Source organism: Hippocampus bargibanti, linkage group LG10 (genome assembly GCF_051943395.1).
Source record: "Hippocampus bargibanti isolate YZ-2025 linkage group LG10, ASM5194339v1, whole genome shotgun sequence".
In the NCBI taxonomy this organism is placed as follows: Eukaryota; Metazoa; Chordata; class Actinopteri; order Syngnathiformes; family Syngnathidae; genus Hippocampus; species Hippocampus bargibanti.
The window spans coordinates 11,897,751-11,916,715 of record NC_142743.1 but is presented as its reverse complement, the minus strand read 5'-3'; the positions used below and the strand labels follow the sequence as shown (position 1 = coordinate 11,916,715).

General features: G+C 42.0%; 1 protein-coding gene across 2 annotated transcripts; it reads right to left on the bottom strand.

Annotated features, from left to right (window-relative positions):
• Positions 1-494: 494 nt before the first annotated feature.
• Positions 495-12,546, bottom strand: foxe1 (forkhead box E1). 2 transcript variants are annotated; one of them, XM_089006695.1, is made up of 3 exons: positions 12,480-12,546; positions 5,109-5,262; positions 495-4,910 (listed from the first exon to the last, which is right to left on the bottom strand). In XM_089006695.1, the coding sequence occupies exon 3, from the start codon at positions 4,885-4,887 to the stop codon at positions 3,823-3,825; it is 1,065 nt and encodes a 354-aa protein (XP_088862821.1). In that variant the 5' UTR covers positions 4,888-4,910; positions 5,109-5,262; positions 12,480-12,546; the 3' UTR covers positions 495-3,822. The 2 variants fall into 2 exon arrangements, with proteins under 2 accessions (XP_088862821.1, XP_088862820.1); XM_089006694.1 differs by having other exon boundaries at positions 5,109-5,296; positions 12,480-12,516.
• Between the last annotated feature and the right edge of the window lie 6,419 nt (positions 12,547-18,965).

The following is an 18,965-nucleotide window of genomic DNA, read 5'->3' as shown; positions in this document are numbered from 1 at the left end:
AGTCTTCGAGAGGGTGGTGACAATGATTTTTTTTTTCCGTCGTCCTAACTGTCCGTTGAAGTCAGATTTTCCCCATTTTTTAATTAACATTTTTTTAGTTCCTACTTTTACATTTTGCATATTGTAAAACTAAAAAATGAAGTCACATCGAAAAATGCGGCCTTTCGAGGACGCTGCCTGTCCCTGAGAATTTGGACAGAATTATTTTGGGGGCCTGTGAGTGTCTGTGAAGGTTTGGGGCTGGTGGGGGCACAGTTTCAGAACCATGACGCAATATACAGTAAAGTCTCGTTATATCGATATCGGATATATCGATAGTCCCGGTTATATCGATACTATTTCTATGCACGCACTGAGAAAATTACATGCAAACAGGGTCGGATATATCGATAGTCCCGGTTATATCGATATTTTTTCGGACTCCCTTGAATATCGATATAACGAGACTTTACTGTATTAAGCGCACGTGTCAGTCTTAAACTACAAAATTCCATTACACTCCACTCTTGGGCGAAAAACTTTCCCAGTCAGTCACTGTGGCTTCTTTCCTAGGAACGTCATCAAGCGTCTCGCGCTAACGAATTGCTTGTTGTTCAGGTCTCATCTTGTCTGAAGTGAGACACAGTGACTACACCGGGTTGAACGATCACATTAGAAAATGGTTGAGCATCGCTTGAGCGGATTCGTCGACTCTTAAGCGTCGAGGCGGTTGCGAAAGACCGGCCGGCTCCAGACGCCACTTCCAAAGCAACTGGTACAGAAAGAAAACATTGCAGACACAGACTTGGGCCCTTTTGAAGAAATCCAGTTTAATTTAGATGTACTCTGAAAAAAAGATACAATTTTCAAAATAATATTGTTTGTTTTTTCTTTTTGCTCGCCACACCAATAACATTCTTCATACATGCCACTTATTGCAAAGCCTTTGACCATCCAGCCCAATAACTTAAACAAAAAACATTGTACCTTAAAAATAAAATCAAGTTCTCATCTTTTAACTCTGAAATCATTTTGACTGCTAGATGAATGTTGCTTTTATTTTCCAGGATTTATCCATTAAAAGAAAAAAACGTTCTATTCCTTGAATTAGCCTAAAATGTGAAAGCTTAGAAAAAAAAGAATCCGCAACACTCCTCCTCCTCCAAAAAAAAATCCCATTTGAAAATAAATTCATGTTCACACATTTATTCTTTGTTTTAAAATGTAGGACTGCAGCTTTTGAGTCGTCTCCTTGATGGCGCCGTTTCTCCACATTCAAATCATGCAGCATAAATGTCCACTCATTTATTGTTGTCCCACTGAAATAAGAAGCGAGTGTGCCTATCAATGTTGCGTACTTGGTTGTGTTCAGTAACTAAAATTCCAATTCACCAGAGTATTAATAGAGAAGAAATTGAATGGTAATTTATGTACCTAAAAAAAAAGACCAGACCATGATAAAAAAAAAAATCATGACAAAAATGGAAATGATTTTATGATCCCACATTTATATTCTAAAAGATATCCAAGTGCAATCCGTCAAACTTTCAATTTGCAGCATGTTTAACATGTCCTCCAGCTGATGATACTTTCTACCATTCAAAGCATACAGTGAAAGCTTCACACCGTTTTTACCGGTTTGACGATCATCTTCAATTTCACAAGTCTTATCTCTTGAGAATTCCACATTTTATGTTCTAAAAATATTTACTCAGTCAATGTTACGCTGAAGTAGTTTTGAAACAAGGTGTCAATTTCAGGAAAATCAAATTAACATGACGCTTGTGTCTCGGCACACGTGTGCAGTATCTTCACTCATTTACTGCCAGACGATATGCAAAAATATGTCCATTCCAGTGCCAGGATTTTTGTCATTTTCAATCGAATTGCGGGACCCACAGAATATTGAGTTTTAGGACTACATAAACATTCAATATAGTGTTAGAAACCTTAGACTCTTCTTTCATTGGAAAAAAAGTTAATTCCTAAATTATAGTTGTCTGGATTTATCTGAGCTTGAAATGGGGGCAGCTGTACAAAAGTCAAATGCCACCCCGTCGTGTGTGGGAAAAACATTGCCAGATGTCTGACCAGCGCTTTTTTTGGCCAGAAAAACAAATTCGGGAATGGCGCTCCATGTGATGCTTTTCAATTCCCGAATAAATTCTGGAATGCCAGTGAATGAGTTAATGTATAATCATATGGTTAATATTTCATTTTTGGCTTGTTGTCTTCATTTAACATTCAAAGCATGCAGCTAAACGTCGCAATATTTGTGGCTAGCTATTCAAAGAACATCTTGAGGATCAAATAGAATCAAAACGCGTCCGTCAAGATGCTCACACGCTGACAAAGGTTTTATTTACACTTGCGTTATCTAGTTCACCATGACCAACGCTCACGATGTCCTCAGGAATGCGTCAAGAAATACGTGAGAGAAAGCGTCTCTCAAAGGGTTTACCGGAATGTGACGTTAAACCGCAACCATTGTTAGCAAGTCCAAGCTAATGTCTTACAAAGTATTCTTTGTGACTGACACGGTCAGTGCCATAAAATGGATACATACCTGGCGTATCGTGAAACCAAAAATAAAATTGACTACCTGGTGTGGAAATCGAAGTATTAGCCGAGTCTCGGTCTACAGCTGCAAATAGTTTCTTGATGGGCATCAGAGCAGGAAACCTTTTAGAAATGATAATAATGGTATCCAAACTACGTCTCGTGGGCCGTTTGAAGCAAGCTGACTGTTTTTAGGGGCCAGTGACAAAATGTTAGTGGCCTGCGTTACACTTTCAATGCTGGTCGGAGACACAGAAGTGAGAACCTTCAAAAACCACCTAAAACCTTTTTTTATAACTTTTGATTTTCTTTAGAAGTTGTTTCGCTTGTGAATGTGGAGACGTGAGTCTGCTGCCGTTTTATGTACAGGGGCGCATCTATCCTGGTACGATACTGGGCTGTGGTCCGCCTCCTTAAAAGCTCCCCTGAAATTTTTGACTTTAGCTTTATCATCAAGTTTTTGAAACTTTTAAATGCTTACACCGGTACAGTCCTTTAGTGTATCTTTTCCTGACGCTAACGTACGGCTTTGGACTTGTCAAATAAATGAAAGATTAGTACAGTGAGACCTCAACTTACAAACACCTTATCTTACAAACTTTTCGTCTTACAAACGTCAAATTTATTAAAATTAAACCTTATAATAAGCACTATTTTCATAATACACACCCACCACGGCTGGCGGAGTGATCTTCGGCGGAAGCACACGACCGAACAGCATCAGAGGTTAAGTTACCAACAGTCCTTATGGAAGGTGACTCCTTCCATAAGCCATCAACGACCATCAAAAAGGTAAATAAAACTTTCTTTTAGAGCACAATTTCTTTAATTACAGTCCTCATGTAATCTTTCCAAACAGTAATTCCCTTTGACCTTCGACCTCCAACGCCATTCCATCAAGCCATAAATGTAAATAAAGTGACTTTATGATACAATGCAGTGCATTTCTTTCATTACAATACAATAAGACATTTATTATACATAGAATAAGGTATGTTGTGCGTAGTTTTAAGGCTTATTTAGTTGAAAAGTATATTTTATGGATACCCGGGAACGGATTATTCCCATTTTAATGGTTTCTTATGGGAAAATTTCTTTTGAGATACACACTTTTCACCTTATACACTCTGTCTGGGAACCAATTAAGTTCGTAAGTTGAGGTCTCACTGTAATGTCCTTCGGTTTTCCCATATTTGTACACTTGGACAGCACGGGATGATAATGTCCTCGTCAAGGGATAGAGACGAAAAGTCGCAGGAGGGAAAGTGTCTCTCAAGTTAGCAGTCAAATAGCGGACACAAACCTGTCCATGTTCCCGGTATACGACGGATGTCGCAGGTAACCCCCTGCGGTGGCGCTGTTGTACTGAGAGAAAGACCCAAGCTGCACCGGCGAGACCCTGCCGTAAGGTTCCGCCATCTCCCCCGGGGAACCGAGGCGACCGGGTGCACCGTACACTTGACCGTGACCTTGTCCGTAGAGGCCCTGGGCGGTAGCATGGTGGTGGTGCGGTTGACCGCCCGGTCCAGAATAGGTGAAACCGGGGTGCACTGAGGCCCCAGAGCGGGGAGGGGCGGTCCCTGCGCACGTCTGGTTCTGGAAACTCGGCGGTGCGACGCTACAGGGATTGTGTCCATTGGATATCCCCTCAGGGGTGAAACTACGACCCGGATGCTGGATTCCATCCGGACCCTGCGGTCCCAGCATGCCAGCCGGAGGTCCGATGAGGTTGTTGATACTGAACATGCGAGTCTGAGCCGGGCCCAAGCCGGGGGGTGATGGGGAAGGGTAGTAGGACGCGGGCAACTGCTGACCGTAGGACGGGCTCAGGTTCATGTTCGGGTAAACCGCGTTGGAGTAAGCCGCCGACCTGGTGATCTGGACCGGCGCGAAAACCGGATTCTCGTGCGCGTACGACGCATACGTGCTCAGATCGCATCGCTTGAAGCGCTTCCGACGGCGCAAAAAACTTCCACTCTCAAACATGTCCTCGGCATTGGGGTCCAAGGCCCAGTAGTTGCCCTTCCCCGGGCGTCCCGGTTCCCGGGGGATCTTGATGAAGCAGTCGTTGAGCGTCAAGTTGTGACGGATGGAGTTCTGCCACTTCTTGGAGTTGTCCCGGTAGAAGGGGAAGCGTTCCGTGATGAACTTATAGATGCCGCCCAAGGTCAGCTTACGATCCGGGGAGTTGGCGATGGCCATGGAGATCAGGGCGATGTAGCTGTAGGGCGGCTTGCCTCGCTGCAGGGGTCTTTTCCTGCGTCGACCTCGGGGCTGATCCTCCGGAGGGTGGGCGGCCGCCGAGGACTCGTCCGCCGGAGGGTCTTTCTCCACTTTGACCACCGGCATGATCTTTGGATCCTCCAGACGGCCTGCAAATGGAACCAATCGCAAGGTAATCCCACTGTCGACACAGACCGGGCTCCCGATCGCAACGAAGCAAATTTCCGATCATGACTCTGAGGCTTGCAAACGCTTGCTAACATGATTTGTGAAAAAAATCAAACACGCGTCCAATCTTGACGTTGTGTCACGTGGACAAAAATGAACGGCTATTGCCGGCAACTCACGATCTGTGTCCAAATCCAGCTCTTCTTCCCCAAGGCAGTAAAATGAAGTTCGGCTTTCCCGGCGATGCGATCCTGGCGCATTCGAGCTCCTTCCCGACAGCGTCTTCTGAGGTCAAGTGGAACTGGTGAGCCCTGCGTCCTCCATGCGTGGCGTCTGAGGTATGTTTGAGAATGACTCATCGTGCTACCTGGGAGGCATTAACTCCGCCGTGAGTACCTGAAGGGCCACCCCCCCCTCCCATCACATGCTCCTCGCATGCCTCTTTGGCTATTGTGTCGCTGCACGCTGACGGACACGTCTACATCAACACATGATGTATACGGATTTTGAAGCGGCTCCCAGTGAGCCGTAGAAACTTGACATTTTGCCCTCCGCCGCCCCCAATCGTTAAAGGACAACCGACGCCTCCGGACAAGTTGTTTCCATAATTTGTAAAATCACTTCAAATGACTTCTACTGACCGTATTTTAAAAAGATTCCACCACATATAGCTATATTTTACGTTTTATGACTCGCGCTGAATATTCCGGAAGTCTTGTTTTTGAATTGGTGACGATGCCTACCGTGACGTCACGTCTGGAACGCCCCTGACCGAGAAAGCGACACACAATGCATTTTGGGTACTTTGTTTGGTCTGAAAACTTCGTGTTGATCCGCGTTGATGGCGTAATTAGAAGGAAAACACACAAATAACGCGATGGTGAATCGTTGTGTGTTGCACCAAGACTACTATTTGATACTAGCTGACACAAATTCCCAGCAGACAAATCAGCCCATTTCCAACGGAGCTTGGGCACCATCTTGTACATTTTCCGGAACGCTACATTGGAGTCCAGACACCTCAAAATGACACGGAAGCACTTCTTTAATCGATTGCAAACATGTATGCTTTCCTCTTCAGAACTATTTGAATCATATTCATAACTGGATGAGTAACAAGAAAGCATATTCTCCGAATCTGAATCCATTGTTTTGATTCTCGTACAAGGCAAGACGTCCTGGCGGGACCTTCTGAAACTGGCCATCTCATTTTGAAGTAGTTTTGGGACACTTAAACTCATTTTTATTGCTGTTTTTCATTTGACTAAGAATATCAGCCTGCATGTTTTGGGTATTTCAGATGCTTTAAAACGTTTTTCTGATGTCAGTTAGGAAACAAAAAAAATGCTGTCGGTTTTAAAGTTTGTGTATCTTTTGATATTCCAAATTGAGGGATTGGCAGTCCTTGGGGGATGTTTGATTAAAAAATATATATTTTATAGTGCAGGAACAGGCTTTTAAATTGACAGGGATTGTTGCCGTTTGCAACTTGAATTCCACACAAGATGTAAATCTCACTCAGAAGTTAACCTCAGTTTATTTTTTGATCAATGGGATCTTTGTTTGTTTTTTTCAAAGCCTAAATGTCCTCTTTAGCGGCGAGTTACGCCGCATGTTGTTCTACCTGGCTTGCGTTGTTTGCTTTGCTCCCCTCCCCGGCTGCATTTGAGGGATGTAAATGCAAATGCAAACTTCAGGCCACCGAAGAGATTTTTCTTTTATCATGTGTGTGGTTGTCAGTCATCGAGAAAAAAGTTAGAGTGGTGGCATCTATAAACCAAAAGAGAATCAAACATGATATTTAAAGGACAAAATTCTGACCAAACTGTCGTACGTGTAACGCAATTTGGATATATACGAGATGTATACGCAAAACTATCTTTTTTTCCCTTAGTCCATGTAAACGTACCGCCCGGGCGCAGCTATTTGGACCCAACAAGGATGGGTTTCAGCACCTTAATCCCTGAAACAAACAACAAAGATGACAGCCCCAAAGCTCTCAACGCCATTGCCGCGAGTTTGGACGAGCGCATGCTTGGAGAGCGCCGACCGGGTTAGCTGCCGATGAAAGGTTCAGCCCGGGCCGGAGGGCGTCCGACTCGTTTTATTTTTTTCCCCATTATTTTTTCATTTTAGTTTTCATTTTATTTTCGGAGTTTTTATTTATTCATGGATGAGTGTCAAGACCAGGTATCCGTATCGGATACTGGTAAAAGGGACTTTGCTCTCAAATTCTATCTCGTTATCAAACTATCTAGCTACTACCTTGCTAGCGAGCTACCTAGCTACCTTACTACCTAGCGCTCCATCTATCCATCCATAGTGTCTCGTCTAGCGAAATGGATCGATAGCATATATATATATATATATATATATATATATATATATATATATATATATATATATATATATATATACACAGTAAAGTCTCGTTATATCGATATCGGTTATATCGATACTATTTCTATGAACGCAAGGAGAAAATTTACATGCCGCAGGATCGGATATATTGATAGTCCGGTTATATTGATATTTTTTCTGACTCCCGAGAATATCGATATAACGAGACTTTACTGTGTATATATATATATATATATATATATATATATATATATATATATTCTCTTTAACAAATGTTTAAAGAGTATATTCAAGCATCACATTAAAATTCAAATGGTGCTCATTGTGCCTGAGAATATTAATCAACACATTATTTAAGAATAAAACTGCCTGCTACACTATATTAATCAATATGTATTGTATTGTACTGTATTGTACACTGCTCTATTGTAACATTTATCACGTTGGTGCTACTCGGTAATTTGTAATTATTATTTTTTTAATGGTGATGGTACCCAATGGAAATATTTAAAGGACAACCGACGTCACTTTTTAGTTTTTTTAACTGACATTAGAAAAACGTTTGATAGCATCTAAAATACCCAAAACATGCAGTATGATATTTTTAGTCAAATGCAAAACACCAATAAAAATTACTTAAAGTGTCCAAAATCTGCAAAAAAATTGAGCTGCAAATTAGGCATTTTCCCGCCCCCAGTTCGTGACATCACGCCAAGACGTCTTGCAATGCTGGAGAATCAAAACAATGGCTTCAGATTCGAAGAATATGCTTTCTTGTTACACATCCAGTTATGAATATGATTCAAATAGTTCTGAAGAGGAAAGCATACATGTTTGCAATCGATTAAAGAATTTATTCCATGCCATTTTGAGGCAACATTGGGGCAACAATGGATCACCAGAAAAGAGGCAGAAAATGGCGACCTCCAGTGGCCACCTCCGCTTCCACAGGCTGATAAATTCCTTATATGGAGCTTGGCCTCCCTCTTCTGGCGGCAACACGGTTCTCAGACCAAACATGTACAGCAAAATACATTGACGTGATGGAAGGACGCTACAATGTGTCTTTTACGGTTAGGGGGCGGTCTTTTCATGACGTCACGTACGGACTCGTCGACAACTCAAAATCAAGACTTCCTGAATATTCAAGGCGAGTCTTAAAACGTAAAATATAGCTATATGCGGTGGAATCTTTGTAAAATACACTCAGTAGAAGCCATTTGAAGCCATTTTACAAATTATGAACACAATTTGTCCGGAGACGTTGGTTGTCCTTTAAGCACCACTAACATACGCGTATCATAACCAGTGACCGAATGTACACGCAATTAACCCCACAATGGCGCAGTCCAAACAACGTGGTTTGCAGATTTCACACCAATAACAGGTTTCTTTTTGGATAAGCCGCGTGTAAACATTTGGAATGTTGGTCCTCCTTGGCCACGATCGTACGCGTTTGATTGTGTGTTTTACTTTGTTGTTTGACAGCCGTTTGACAGGCGTTTTTTTGCCGTCCGTGCCACACCCTTGGCCCTAAGACGGCTTTCTTATGCTCGGTGGCAGCGAACAATTGAAGCTGACTCATTCCCCAGCTCGCTCATGCTCATATTTGCCATCGTTTGCTCATTCCGCGTTTGGCCACCATACAATGTGTGCTCTTGATATTTGCCCATGAGCTTCCTTATCTCCTGCTCTGCGTTGCCACATGAAAATATGAATTGGCACTACTGCGAGGTCAACAATAGCGTGATCTTCTGCTTTCATGAGAAGAATGACAGATGGGCGTCAGTATACTGAAAGGTGTCGTGTTTGCTTCGTTAACGCATTCACGCACCCCGTAACTCGATCACATGATCTGCTGTCCCTCGAAAGGTTAAAATATTTGCTTTTTTTAATTGTCATTTATTTTTTTGTCAAACTAAAACACATTTTACAGCAAGAGTATTATCGTCTTTCAGTATATATATATATATATATATATATATATATATATATATATATATATCTTTGTTTTGTCATATTGTCTCTATGCTGTCATATTATTTGTTATTTAGTTTTTTTTGTTCTTTTGATTTCAAGACGGCGCCGCGAGAGTGGCTGCCTTTCCAGCAGCTCATGTATTTTGTTTTTCTACTTTCATTCCTTTCATCACTTTGCTGCTGTGAAATGTAAATTTCTCCACTGTGAGACTAATAAAGGCATATCCAATATCCAATTCAATATGTATATGTGTGTGTGTGTGTGTGTGTGTATATATATATATATATATATATATATATATATATATATATATATATATATATATATATATATATATATATATATATATGGATGGGAAGGGGTAGCGCGAGATGGGCCTCCAGTCGCCCGTCACGAGACGCAAATGGTGGCTTCACGGTGCGGCATTGTTTCCCCATGCTGCTTTTTTGACTTTGCGTCGGCGAGAAATGCACTCTGAGCAAACAAAGGCAAACAAATGAGCTATTTGAATGTCAACACTTGCACTTGGACAAATGTGACAGACGGACATACGACTCACAGGTGCTGCGACGCTTGGCTGACCGCGGAATCATGCAAACAAATGTACACACACATAGAATTGTGTTTAGCTTTTTCTTTGCCCCCCCTCCCCCAACATGTATATGTCCTGGCTACTGGCTAAGTAAAGTTTTTTTTTTGGGGGTGGAGGCAAATGAAGGTACAGCTGATTGATCGAGGCAGCTCGAGGTTTCTATTCAGTGAGTGTCTCAGTTTCTCAAAGTGTCGTTGACACCTCTACTAAAGAAATTTCTTCCAGAACTAATTAATTTTGCAAGTAGAAAATGTTGTAATTAAAGTTGCATTTTACCATGTGAATGCCCTAATCCGTTCCAAGCCCCCCAAAATTCAAAGAGAAATATTTTATAAAGCGTAAAATGCATCAAAACATGGCACAAAAGTAGAGGTCCCTTTTGTACAGCTCAGTTTTATTTAACTTCATGACAGCTATTCTCACTAATATCGGAATGGCTGGTAAAAGTTGAATATTAGTGTGAGGAGTGCGTGTGCATGCGCATATGTGTCTATAAGCGATTGCATGTTTGCATTAGTTGACTTACTCCCATCCCAGGCCAGTTTACATAACTGAAGAATGAAATATGTTATTATTATTATTATTAATTCATTTTTATAATAAAAAGTTTTTTATAATAAAAACAGTTTATACAAATAACCTATGCCAGAGTTAGCGAAAAGGCTATTTTTTCTTCCGCATATTTAAAGGACAACCGACGTCACTTTTTTGTTTTTTAACTGACATCAGAAAAACGTTTTATAGCATCTAAAATACCCAAAACACGCAGTATGATATTTTTATTCAAATGCAAAACACCAATAAAAATGACTTAAAGTGTCCAAAATCTGCAAAAAATTGAGCTGCGAATTGGGCATTGTCAGAAAGTCCCGCCCCGAGTGACGTCACGCCAAGACGTCTTGCATTGCTGGAGAATCAAAACAATGGCTTCAGATTCGGAGAATAGGCTTTCTTGTTACACATCCAGTTATGAATATGATTCAAATAGTTCTGAAGAGGAAAGCATACATGTTTGCAATCGATTAAAGAATTTATTCCGTGTCATTTTGAGGCAAACGGGCGGGGGGAATGTCTCACCCAAAAAGAGGCAAGAAAATGGCCACCGAGCTGTGAGGAAAGAATCAGCCCGTTTCCACAGGCTGATAAATTCGTTCCTTGGAGCTTGGACTCCCTCTGCTGGCGGCTTTTGGATGTAACACACGGTTTAAAAAAAAAACAGCACAGCAAAATACATTGACGTGATGGAAAGACGCTACAATGCGTCTTTTTTAGAAGTCATTTAAAGCCATTTTACAAATTATGGACACAACTTGTCTGGAGACGTCGGTTGTCCTTTAAAACATTATGTAGCAAAAATTTCCCAATTTACACAACAATAATAATAATAATATCATTTACGATAGAAGTACGACTGAGAGATTCGTGTCAGCTCGCTAGCTAACACTGCAATTCAACCGTTAAGCTAGCAGTATTTTCTAGTATGACCATAATACTTTGTCATATATGTCAATTATGTATCAAGTATTAGAGAACACCCCCAAAATCAATCAATCAATCAATCAATCAATCAAAATCAATCAATCAATCAATCAATCAATCAATCAATCAATCAATCAATCAATCAATCAAAGGAAACTGAGAATTATCAATGCTGTGAACCTTTAGGACATAAATCTTACAACGGGTGTTGAATACGCCAAACGTGTAAATACGTTGCATCTCCTGAAACTTATCACGTCCACAATCGCGTTCCCGCCACGTGTGTTTGTCATTCACAGTTGGTTGCCGTTCAGGTTTTTTGCCCAATGACTCACGGCCCCCATTTGTGGGACTCAGCCGCCGCAACGCCGCTCATCGCCGTGACTCTCACGCCCAGTTGCAAATGTCACGGCTACTGTGTCAGTTGCGGCCTTGTGTCAACACCTGGCACCTGGTTTGGCCCTCGAGGGGAGTCCCGTCCCCCCAACTTCCACCCCCCATGCCACGCTCGGACCCAAAACTCTTTGCTTTTGTTCTATTTATTCAGGTGACATTCGGTGACTGACTTCGCTTTGATGGCGCAGCGAAAGACGACAATCCTGATCCATCCGAGTTAGTGTTAAATTCATATTTTTAACTTAATTAGCAACTCAGCGCAAACATTTGAATCTACACCAAACAAGTACAGTGATACCTTGGCTTACGGACTTAATTGGATCCCAGACAGAGTGTGTAAGACGAAAAGTGTGTATCCCAAAAAATAATTTCTCATAGGAAACCATTAAAATGAGAATAATCCGTTCCCAGGTCCCCATAAAACATCATTTTCTACTTTATAATTATCTGAGTCTTACAACTACACAAAATATACCTTCTTCTTTTCCTTTCGGCTTTTCCCTTGGCAGGGTCGCCACAGCAAATCAAGTGTCCTCCATCTTCAGAGGTTTGATCTGCATGTTTGTTTTGACCAAGCTTTTACGTCGGATGCCCTTCCTGACACAACCCTTTGTATTTTTCCGGGCTTGGGACCGGCACAAGAAGACTTATGTCCCTTTGTGCAACTCGCTCACTTAAAGGCTCCCAAACACAAAATGGTCATCGGCACAGCAACATTCAAAAAAGCAAAAACTATACTCACCATTTGATGACGATGCTCTGATCTTACCGTGAAATGGGCATCTCTTTCCCATAAGTGCACAACTCTGTTACATCAATACGATACAACACAGTGATTTATATGGGGCGTTAACAACAGCTGAAGCTGAGTACGAGCCAACAGGTGTAGTTAAAAGTGTGCGCTGGGGGGGGGGGGGGGGGGGGGGGGGGGGGAATGCAACACCAACAAAAGGACAATTACTTATTTTATGTATAATAAATGTGCTATGATATTATAATTAAATAAATAAACTGTACTGGATAATAAAGTCGTTTTATTTACCTTTGTGATGTTCGTTGATGGCTTCATGGAATGGAGTGGCCGGTTTCATCAGCATTAAACACTTGATGAGGAACGTAGCCTTCTTCTTTCATCATCTTGGGGAATGCTCCCTTGTAGGTGCTTTCTCTGCGATCATTTTACCTTTTCCCCATCAATTGTGTTCTGTTTAGCTGGGTTGATAGCTTCTTGCATCAAGTGTACAGATGGCTTGTGCTGGTTGTTTGTGGAGCCCGATTGATGGGATATTTTAACCTTGCAGTCTACACTCTGCCTTTGAACTATCAAAGTTGTAACTCTCTCACTGTCGTCTGCCTGTCTCTTTAATGTTTAAACCACCCCCCCTCACTGCTGCGTTCTTGACCAATCACGTGGCTTTAACTGAAGACTGGGGGCGGGGAATAAAGGACAAAAACAGTCGGCTGCCAATTTATTGTTAGAAGAACGGGCTCGTTCGCGAAAGACACATCAGTCATTGAGGCAAGTCCGTGTATGAAAAAGGTTCATATGCCAAGATAAAGTTCGTATGCCAAGGTAACATTTTCATAAATGTAACGTTCGTAAGCCAAGGGGTTCGTAAACCGAGGTCTCACTGTACTTCACCCCACAGTAATCGTGAACTGCTTTTCAGAGTTAACCGTCATTACCCGGCGCACAAGGAGCCTTTTGTGCCTCCTTCCCTTCTTGACAAGCTTTCAGCAACGCCTAAATCCTCCAAAACCGGTGAGCAGGAAGACACAAGCACTCAGGTGACTTCCGTCGTCCGCACACTCGTGTTTTCCCAGCTGTCACACTCCTCGAGAGCACTTATAGACAAGACCCGAGCTCACCTCGACACGCATTGTGACGACGTGATGTTCCGACTCTTCGCTTATCTGAGGGTTTTTTTTTGGACAGTTGATTTCCTTGTCCCAGTTGATAATTTTTTTACATATACAGAACAATGTTATATTTATATACACAATAAAAACGTATTTGGTGAAATAAATGAAACAAAAATACATAAATAAACACATTATGAACACTGTGAGACTAATAAAGGCATATCCAATCCAATCCAATTATATCTTCCCGATTTTAAGAACTATCTGGCTACATTTATCAAATAAACAATATTGATATTATCTCATTCACTGCCAGACAATGTGGAAAAATATGTTCACTCCAGTGCCAGGGTTTTTGTCATTTTCACTCAAATTGCAGGACCCACAGAATATTGAGTTTTAGTGCTGACATATGTATGTATGTATATGGGAATGAGAGGGGATGGAAATTTGAAGGTCAGATAGGTATGGGGGGCAAGGTTATGGATAGCTTTAAATGTATAAAGAAGAATTTTAAAGTTAATTCGATATTTGACATTACATTGTGTGCCTTTCAAAGCTCTCAAGGACACTTTACAGTCACAGACAAGCATAGGTACTATAATAAATAAAATATAATCACACACACAATGCAATAAATAAAATACAATTATAAATAGAAACAAGAGAGAGAGACACACACACATAAAATGCAATTTTAAATAGGTGGGTTTTGAGATGGGACTTGTAGGTGAATCAATGTTACGAAAGTTGGGAGGAAGTGAGCTCCAAAGTTTGGGGGCTCTGTCACCGATCGTGCTGAGACGGGCGGGGCGGGGGGGGGGGGGGGGGGGGGCACACAGAGGCGGAGGGAGGAAGAGGATCTGAGGGAATGAGAGGGGATAGAAATTTGAAGAAGGTCAGATAGGTATGGGGGGCAAGGTTATGGATAGCTTTAAAGTATAAAGAAGAATTTGAAAGTTGATTCTATATTTGACCGGGAGCCAGTGGAGCTCTTGGAGGACGGGGGTGATGTGGTGAAAGGATAAGGTTCTGGTGATGATCCGAGCTGCGGAATTCTGGACGAGTTGAAGTTTGTGGAGAAGTTTCTGAGGGACGCCAAAGAGAAGTGAATTGCAATAGTCAATCCGGCATGTGACAAGACTATGAATGAGGATAGCTGTGGTGTGAGGAGTGAGAGACGAGCGAGGACGATTGATATTGCGTAGGTGGAAGTACGCAGACCGAGTTATTTATATGGGAGTGGAAAGATAGCGTGCTGTCAAGAATGACATAAACTTCAAATCAGCGTAGAAAAACGGAGTCTTTTCTTTCATCAGAAAAAAGAGTTAATTCCTAAGTTATATTGGTCTGTAGTTATCTGAGCTTGAAACGGGGGCGGGTGTACAAAATACAATACATCTTGATTTATATAGCGCTTTAACAACAGCTGAAGCTGTGACAAAGCACTAACATGGACAAAAGGCAAATGCTGCCCCCTTGTGGAAGGGAAAACACTGCCAGACGTCTGACCAGCGCTTCATCGGCACCCCTCGCAAGAAACACCAAAACCTGAACAAATTCCCCAGGGCAGCTCCACGTCATGCTTTTCAATTCCCGAATAAATTCAGGAACTGAGTTAATATTTCACAATGAAGAAACCATTTTCTTTTCTTAGAAGGCTTCATTTTCGCATCTGTGAACACAGAGCTGCCGCGCCTTGCCAAAATATTTCTGTTTTTGTATCGCAGAGTGAGCTGCATGCTGCTTCACCGTCCCTCTAGGCATTATACGGCACTCTTTCATCGTCCCTGAAAAAAATGATTCATCTAAAATGACTCGCATCTCGTCACAGGATTAAATATACTGTAATTATTGAGATTTGCGTTTTCTATTCACCGTCTCCCATTTTGATTATCATTTTTTTGGAGCCATGGTTTACCGCAGCCCGCGTTGCGTGCATTCGGGGCCGCTTGGTCCACGGCCAAGCGAGTGGCAGGATGGCAACGAGCGTGGAGATCGGTATGTGTTTCCTTTGCGGTGCCGCCTGTGTGTCTTTTACCAAAAGGATTTGTACCTCCTCAATCAATGACACGGGCGGATTATGTATACTTAGGTCAAAAAGCCAAAACACAAGACGCGTCTTGTGCATGACAGCAATCAGTCAGCCGCTGAAACGAGGAAGCAGATCTACTCGGGCGTTCCGAATTGAAACTATATTTAGATTTTTTTAAATAACCCCCAACTGCGTGTACAAGCGTACACGGCCATGCATCCGTAGACTTGTGGAGCACGTGGTCCCAAACAAGACGTTAATTGAGTTGTGACCAAGCACCATCGAGTGTGCACGCCGCCGCCACGGTTTAAAACTTGAAGTTGAGAGACGCCGTCATGCGCGGAGAGAGGCATGGCCCGCCCGTACAATGGGCTGACCGCCCGCGCGCTGGGCGCGCCCATCTCCGGGATTAATGCATGTGAAAGGATCGACAAGCAGACAGGTTCCACCAGCCCGCGTGATCTCTGCAAAGGTACTCGGAGGAGAAGGGACTTCTTTTCTTTCCAAAATTTCCTCTCTCTGTTTAATACTAATACTCAGTGGTTGGCCGTCAGAGCCAGCAAGGCCTTCTCTGCTGGCCTAACATAAGCAGACATCATTATCATAATTATAATAAAAGTCAATTTCATTAAAAAAGTATTTTTTCTAAATATATATATATAATTATTCTACATACTGTTTTCTTGATGTTATATTATATCCATTTGGTTATGCTCCTTTCAGTGTTATAGTTTTAGGTCAGAGTTTTTAATCCAATCAGAATTCAGCTAGCTTGTGTCGCCAGGCTGTATGAAATCTGACCGACGTCTTCAGAATCAACAGTGAGGGCGTCTGTGCGCTGTACATGAACGGGCACATGTAGTTGATATATAGTTGCGATAGCCAATCAGATCACGAGTTGGCACAGTAAGGCCAGCTAGAGGGCCTCGTGTTGAACATGACGTACGCGTCCTGTGATTGGATACTCACTTTACCTCAGCCCTCAGCGGAGGCAGCACTATGCTAATCAACCAAGCTACAACAGATCAGACCCGGAAACTTTAGCAGAAAAACCAAGTATATCTACTTGCTTTTTTTAACCCACAATGGCTGAAGGAGAGGACAACTCGCTGTCGCATGTAGGCCTATTCTCAAGAACAAATGAAAAAGATTTGTTTACTTTTATTTTCAACAAATACAGTAAAGTCTCGTTATATCGATATTCTCGGGAGTCGGAAAAAATATCGATATAACCGGAATATCGCTATATCCGATCCTGCGCGCATGTAAATTTTCTCCTTGCGTTCATAGAAATAGAATCGTAATAAGCGGTACTATCGATATAACCAATATCGATATAACGAGACTTTACTGTAGTTCGTTTTGTGAACGTCTTGTTGTTTTTCTTATATTAAACTGACATTTTGTAATTTAGCGTAAAATCTTGTTTAAGATTGCATATTCTTGGTGGACTTCATAAAACTTTGTGGACGAATGATTTTAAATTTCCTTTTATTTTTAAGTGTTTGCAGTATCACATATAGTGACAAGTTCTAATTGCTGATGCAGATTTATTGATGTGTAATTGCTCCGGAAAATAGCCTGTGTTGTAGACGATTAAGGTGATGCCACGCCCAGTACTGCGTGCGTGACCCGCTCGCGCCGTTGGTTGACCCAGTCACGTGACTTGGTCACGTGACCGAGTCAACCAACGGCGCGACCGGTACAGATTTCGATAATGGTGGTACTGTATAGAAACCCCTAAGCAAATATCGATTCACCTTAAGTATCTTTTGTATAGATATAAACATAGCAAAATGGCCGGCGGGAGATGAAAAAGAGCACCGTAGTAACCGGATTATCGTAATAACCACGAATCGTACTAAACGGAACTAATTATACATAAAAAGACTAGAAATGTGCATGGGAAATGAAAATGGTATCGTAATAAGCAGTATTATCCATATAACCGATAACGATATAACGAGACTTTACTGTACTTGTGCGTGTCAAAAGCTAATTTATTTGTGGATCCACTTTGTTCATAAGCACCATTTGAATAGAGATTTGCACAGCAAATGTGCGCCGCCAATGTTGTGCTTTGCATTCTGGCCTTTCTCTCTGCTTTACACTTAGTGCGTCAAAAAAAGAGGAGACAAAGGCGACTTCACCGAGCTGCATGTGGAATTCCAAGGGAACAAATGAAATAAACATTCCCATCAAAAGTGGGCGGAGTCTGCCGTCCAAGTATGACGATCTTTTCAAAAATTTTCTTTAAAAAACGCCGACGATTTCTGTGGAAATTAGGGGTTGGACATTTCTATCACCACCAAGAATGAAAAAAATAATTTGAGGACAACAGACTGAATTGGAAGGCAGCCATTTTGTTTTTTGTGTTTCTTTGTTTATCAACAGAATGTAATGGATCCCAAATAATTACACACACACACGCACGCACACACAAACACACTCTCACACACTCTCTCACGCACACACACGCACACACACACACACACACACACACATGGGAGCTGCTACGTAGCTGTCGAACCTGCCTTACTGGCTCATTTGTCATCTGCAATCAGCGTGTGTGTGTACGTGTGTGTGTGCGTGTGCGTGTGCATGTGCGTGCGTGTGTGTGTGTGTGTGTGTGTGTGTGTGTGTGTGTGTGTGTGTGTGTGTGTGTGTGTGTGTGTGTGTGTGTGTGTGTGTGTGTGTGTGTGTGTGTGTGTGTGACAGACAAGGGTATTACCGGCCTGTGTCGGGTGTTGAGAGCCGGGCTTTCCCGCTGAATAGAGCAAGTATGTAGGAACGCAGCATCCAAGCAAGTAATGACACACATGCTGGCACACTCTCACTAACAGATGCTTCTTGGGTGCGCAAATGTGTGTTTGTGTGTGTGTGTCAACCCCTTTTATTCACATAACCCCACCTCCTTTCATAGTTCTGCGACTTTATCCCTCTTTAAAAAGTTCAGCTGGCACGCTAGATTACAAAAAAAGCAGCGATGTAAAAAAACAAGTGAAATAATGCAATTGCAAAAGTGTGCACACCCTCTTAAACCAATAGGTAAGTGGCTGCAATCGCAATTAAGCAGTCCCATTGAAATGCATGTTGAATTGAAGTTGCACGAGCCATCTCAGAAAATGCCCCCGATTAACCCCGAACAAAGTCGAACTGTTCTTACACGCCTTTTTTTCTGCATTCTTGGTTTTCTGTTTGGTGTGAAATGTTACAAACTTCGTCTACCTTTAGACCGCCCCTGTCACAGCTCCATAAAAGTAGTTCTAAAGCATGTACTGTAAAGAGATGTAACCCGACTTGTCCATGTTTTTATGTTGTTGTTGTGTT

Coding starts and splice junctions, on each gene's coding strand:
- foxe1 (XM_089006695.1), bottom strand. CDS start 4,887: ATGCCGGTGGTCAAAGTGGAGAAAGACCCTCCGGCGGACGAGTCCTCG.